The following is a 5,737-nucleotide window of genomic DNA, read 5'->3' on the forward strand; positions in this document are numbered from 1 at the left end:
ATGGCAGGTAGCGGCGGCGTGGGCGGCGGGGCCGGCGGCGGCCAGGGCGCGGGCGCCACGCTGCGAGGGCCGCGTGCGCCGCTGCTGCTCGCCGCGCTGGTGCTCGGCGCCTACTGCCTCTGCACCCTTCCAAGCCGCTGTCCGCCGGCCGCCCGCGCCCCGGTGCCGGCCCCCGCGCGCGCTGAGCCGCTCCGCGCCGTCGGCAGCCCCCGGGCTCCCGGCCTGCCGGTGGCCAGCGGCCGGGGACGCCGGCGCTTCCCGCAGGCGCTCATCGTGGGCGTGAAGAAGGGCGGCACGCGCGCCCTGCTGGAGTTCTTGCGGCTGCACCCCGACGTCCGCGCGCTCGGCTCTGAGCCCCACTTCTTCGACAGGTGCTACGAGCGCGGCCTGGCCTGGTACCGGTGAGCGCCCGGCCTGTCCGCCCCGTCGGCTTCGGTGCGCGCCCTGGCGAGGGCTTCGAACAACAGCCTGATGCGCCCCTGGGGTCTCACTGGAGACACGGCGGGGTGAGGTATCCTGGGATCCAGGCTGAGACCAGCTTGGGTGGGGGGCCGAGGCTTGACCTCGGGGACGCGGTCTCCCTGCGTTGGGTTATACGGAAAGGAGGAGCGGTCACTGGCCGGGGGCTCCCAGAAACTTTGAAAAGTCCAGGGAAAACCCTGGTTCAGGGTTAATGAGAGGTCTCAGCAAGACTGGAGGGGAGGAGTTTCGGTCCCAGATGAGTAGTTTGAAGCTAGTGGGGTTTGAGGAGCGTCAGAAATGCTTCATGCTCATCGGCCCTTCCCCACTGTCACTCCGGGAGAGATGTCTGACCTCTGGCCAGTTACCCCAAGAATTTTCCCTGTAGCCTCCTAGAAAGTGTCTGCCTCCTCCCCACAGCCTCAGTCCTGGGCAGAGGAATCCTTCTTGGTGATTCTGGGGGCCTGGAGAAAGCCTGGGCTTCATTCAGAAAGGAGGAAGAGCTGGGAATTGGGACCCCAGCCTCATGTCAAGGGCTCTTTAGCTGCCCTGCCCTGTCTACCCGGATGGCCTTGGGGTGCTGTGGCAGAATGTGGGGGAGCACCCAGTCCCGGCTGAAGCAGCGTGAGGCCCTGCCCTCTGCCCTCAACTGTGTACAAGCTTTCCATGGTGTCCTGTTCCTTCCTGCGGGAAACGAGGGCTTCCAGATGGAGAGTGAGTCACCCCACTCCCTGTAGCTCTCACCTCATCCCCAAGCTATGGGGCAGAGAGGACCCAGCCCAAGGTCACCTGGTGAATTAATGGGGAGCGCAGGGTGGCAGGACCCAGACTCTTGACTCCCTGGTGCACCAGTTTCCTCTTCCCAGATCCCTGCCCAACACAACCCACCCCCAGCCGGCCCCCACCCACTCCTATTTGTTATCTTTGCCTTTTGCATTAAAACCACTCATGGGTTTGGAGGGACCCCAGTGAGAACGGGGATCCTAGGTCCTGAGCTCTGAAGGGTTGCTGTTGTTGGGGGTCTTAGGGAAGTTGGGTCGTGATGGGGAAGTGAGTCCATCCTTGCACCCAGTTGGCTGAGTCCCAGCACCCTCAGTGCTCAGGGAGAGACAGCTACCCCGCTCTGACAGTGCTGCAGCTTCTCTCTGCAGAGGGCGAGGAAGAGGAGGAGGGAGAGAAAGCCGGAGAGGCTGGGGGGTGGAGGATACACTGTTACCTGTAGCATACTTCAAAGCCCGCTCCTGGCCCCCATGAGCTTTGACTTCCCGAGTTGTGGGGAGGTGCTGAGCTGGGCTAATGAGGGTCTGCAACAGTGCTAGTCCCGGAGGGTTCTCAAAGAGCCTGGGGTCCAGAGGCCCTGTCGAGGCCCTCGCTGGGTGCATGCTCCGGTGCTGGGGAGGGTGGGCCCGATTTTCAGCTCTGCGTGGGGGTTCTTGGGATCCTGGAGTGCCCGAGGTGGGAGGTGGGACGATTTAGGAGCCTGTCTAACGCTGGTAGAGAAGAGATTTTCTCCTTCCTCATTTTTAGAGCCGCTGCCACTGGGGGGAGGGGTGGATGCCAAGGGTGCAGAGACCCAGGTCCCAGTGGCCTCCATTACTCCAGCGCGGTCTCTCAGGGCTGGCCAGCACTGACGCTTCACCCGTCAGTGCAGAGCCAGCAGGAGCCAGGCCGGCTGAGCTTCTGGGGTGTGTGTGCATCCAGGTGCCCCCAAAGGGGCTGTGGCCGTGTACTGACGTGTGTGTGTGTGTGTGTGTGTGTGTGTGTGTGTGTGTGTGTGTGTAGGGGGGCTTGCTGTGCTCACAGTTGCCCTGTGCCTCTGGACCTGTCTGTCCTTTCCACCAGCTGTGAGTGTGCAGAAAATGCCCACCCCTGCCTCAGTTTCCCCTAAAGCAAAGAGGTTGCCCCGCGCCTGGGCATGGTCTGGCAGTGTTGTCTGCTCTCAGGACCCTGGGTGGGACCTCCAGCGAGTGCAGAGCCCTGTTCTGGTTGGGGAGCTGGGGCAGTGAGTAGAGGAGGAGCGGCTGGTCCCTCAGCTGAATTTTTGGGACACCGCCCCCTTCCCCAGAGGGCTGTGACCAGTCTCATCTCAGGCAGTGACTTTGGTCCTTCCCGTGGACATGGCAGGTCCGTCCTGGGCTGTTCAAAGATGTTCCCTCTCCCTGGGCTCCAGGAAGTTCATCTCTCAGCCTCTTGATGGTCCTCCATCTGGGGGGCTGTGACCTTCAAGTGCCCCCAAACTCAGCACTTTTTCCTCACTCACTGAATCCCTTCTGTCAGTAGGTGCCAGGTGCGGGGATCCCACAAACACCTCAAAGTCTCAGTTCAGGAGGGAGTGCCCTGTCTGGGGCAGGTGGGGGCTATACTTTGACCATAGCATTTTGGAAAGGTGGAAGGAGATGGGGAGGGATGCAGCGGGGGTGGGGGGGAGACCCCCTGGCTCTGGGGGCCCAGGCAGGGAATGCAGGAGCAGTGAATACGGAGTCTGAGTATGTGGGGGGAGGGATCTGGGCTTCTGTGGGACTTACCTCCTCCTGCTCACCCGGAGAGAGGCTCATGTGACTGGGGGCTCAATGCCCGCACTCCCCCCCAGCACTGCAGGGTTCCACACAGAAGCCAGGACTAGTTTCTTCTGGGTCCCAGGCCCGGCTGGATGGGGCCCAGAAGAGGTGTGGGACCCAGCGAGTGAGTGGGGCTGAGGAGGAGGGAGAGTCGCCCGGGGCTGGATTGAAGCCGCAAGGAAATGCAGACCAGATGAACTTGGGGGGGGGGGAGTGTCCACAGAATAGCTTGTCAGATGTTTGCCGTGTGGGGGTCAGTGTCTTGCTCCTCTTCTCCTCTCCAGTCTCTCCCACCCCCCAAAAGTCCTCACCCCCACCCTACTCCATTCCCCCTGTCCTTCTTGCTTCCTCCCTTAGCCTCAGTGTGTCGGCCTGTTGAATGGGGCAGTGACCGGCATGGAGGGAGTCCCAGCTCCGTCTTTCATGGAGATGGGACAAGCCGAGTTGTCCCCATCGCTTCTGTAGACCAGCTCTGCCTAGAGCCGTGTTCTGAGGGAGGCAAAGCTAGCAGGCTGTGCAGCCCACCTGAGCCCGAGTCCCTGGGGTGATATCGGGGAGCCAGCGGCGTGCCCTGAACTCGCATATCTCACCTCCAGCACCCAACAGGAGAAGCACCCCAACTCGTGGGTCTGAGCGTCTGCGTCCATCTGAACCTGAGTTTCGTTGGGGGTCTGAACGGAAGGAGGAGACTCAGGCCCTGCCTCCCAGGGGCTTGCGTCTGGGGGTCAGCTACCCTGGACAAAACCTGAACTCCACCCTGTGCGTCAGCTCCGTGGCTGGGGCCAGTGCTGGGGGCTGGGGGCCGGGTAGGGCAGCTCCCTCCAAGGTCAGGAGGCGGGGCCAGCCGGCAGAGACCTCCCCTCCCTAGCACGGGTCCCAGCAGCCTCAGCCTCTATTGACCTAGCTCCCAGCCCTCCCTCAGGGCTGTTTGCTCAGCTGGCCAGGCCCCGCCCTGCCCCGCCTCACCCTGTGCTACCTGGTTGGCAGGTGTGGCCTCGGGACCCTGCTCAGGGTACCTGGCTCCCCTGGGCCAGTGTTCAGGGTGAGCTGCCCCAGGTTTGGGGTGGTCAGTGGGCTGCCACCAGCCAACTCCCCCAGAACCTTGGGATGGGGTCGGTGCTCCCCTCGCCGGGCCAGAAATGCTGCAGCTGCAGCCTTGCGCTTTGGGGTGTAAGCCAGGTCTGGGAGGCCCAGGCAGCTGGGCTCCTGGGACCGGTCCTGAGGCCACCACACTCAGTGTTCTCCAGTGTGCATTCTGATCCATTCTGATCCAGTCCAGGTCGGTGAGAATGAGCAGGGCTGTAATCAGAGGCCGGAGAGGCTGAGCAGGGGAGGTGAAGAGGGGGGCGGCTGCCCTTGTTGGGGACACTTGTCAATAATTAATGGCCTGATTGGGAATGCCATCAGCCTCTTACTGAAAGTGTGGTGCGAGGTATTACAGCGCAGGGGCCTGCGGGGTGGGCAAGGCAGTCGGGGCTGGGTGGGGCGCAGGCCCAGGCCGCGGGCCTCGCGAGAACTGGGTCTGGGGTGAGAGACCCCGCAGTGTCAGGTGTGGGCACAGTCCTACTCTGGGAGGGGGGCGGGGAGCCCACTGCGGGCCTGTGCTGGGGCCGGGTGCCCTCATGGCCTGTATCCCAGGCTGCCCACCCAAGCACCGAGGACGGGTGGGTTTGCTGGAGAAGACCTGCCCGCCTCCGAGGTCTGGGACGTCCCTGGGGGAAGGGGAGGTTAGTCCTGGGTCCCTGGGGGCCAGTACGCACTCTCACCTACCTCTCCTCACCCCCGTTGCACAGGAGCCTGATGCCGCGCACCCTGGATGGGCAGATCACCATGGAGAAAACCCCCAGCTACTTTGTGACTCGGGAGGCCCCCGGCCGCATCCACGGCATGTCCCCAGACACAAAGCTGATCGTGGTGGTGCGGAACCCTGTGACTCGGGCCATCTCCGACTATGCCCAGACGCTCTCCAAGACCCCGGGCCTGCCCAGTTTCCGCGCCCTGGCCTTCCGCCACGGCCTGGGCCCGGTGGACACGGCCTGGAGCGCCGTGCGCATTGGCCTGTACGCCCAGCACCTGGACAACTGGCTGCGTTTCTTCCCGCTGTCCCGCTTCCTGTTCGTCAGCGGCGAGCGCCTGGTCAGCGACCCGGCCGGAGAGCTGGGCCGCGTGCAGGACTTCCTGGGCCTCAGACGGGTGGTCACGGACAAGCACTTCTACTTCAACGCCACCAAGGGCTTCCCCTGCCTCAAGAAGGCCCAGGGGAGCGGCCGCCCGCGCTGCCTGGGCAAGTCCAAGGGCCGGCCCCACCCCCGGGTGCCTGCCACCGTGGTCCAGCGCCTGCGGGACTTCTACCGGCCCTTCAACCGCAAGTTCTACCAGATGACCGGCCAGGACTTCGGCTGGGACTGAGCAGGACAGGCCCGCCCGTGTCCTGCCTGGGGACGCTCGGGAACCTCAACGGATGCCTGTCCCCTGGCCAGAGCAGCCCATGTTCAGATGCTGGGTAGAGAAAAATATTTAAGAAATGCAGTTTGGATCTGCGTTCTTCCACGTCACCTTGAAGGTTGCAAGGTGGGGGTTGCAGGGGCCACCGTGCGGGGAAATGGTCATCACACCAGCTCTCGCTACAGGGCACTGTTCATGTGCCAGGAGTGGTCCCAACCCCAGTCCTCATACATCCCTTGAGGTGGGCAGTGAGCTTGGCCGCATGTATCAGATGA

At 63.5% G+C, this 5,737-nt stretch overlaps 1 protein-coding gene across 1 annotated transcript; it reads left to right on the forward strand.

Annotated features, from left to right (window-relative positions):
* HS3ST6 (heparan sulfate-glucosamine 3-sulfotransferase 6) lies at positions 1-5,523 on the forward strand. Its single transcript, XM_045784748.2, has 2 exons — positions 1-401; positions 4,811-5,523. The coding sequence occupies exons 1-2, from the start codon at positions 1-3 to the stop codon at positions 5,424-5,426; spliced, it is 1,017 nt and encodes a 338-aa protein (XP_045640704.1). The 3' UTR covers positions 5,427-5,523.
* The last annotated feature ends 214 nt before the right edge of the window (positions 5,524-5,737 follow it).

The sequence above is a fragment of the Ursus americanus genome, chromosome 2 (genome assembly GCF_024610735.1).
Source record: "Ursus americanus isolate L20-20 chromosome 2, mUrsAme1.1.p, whole genome shotgun sequence".
Taxonomy (NCBI): Eukaryota; Metazoa; Chordata; class Mammalia; order Carnivora; family Ursidae; genus Ursus; species Ursus americanus.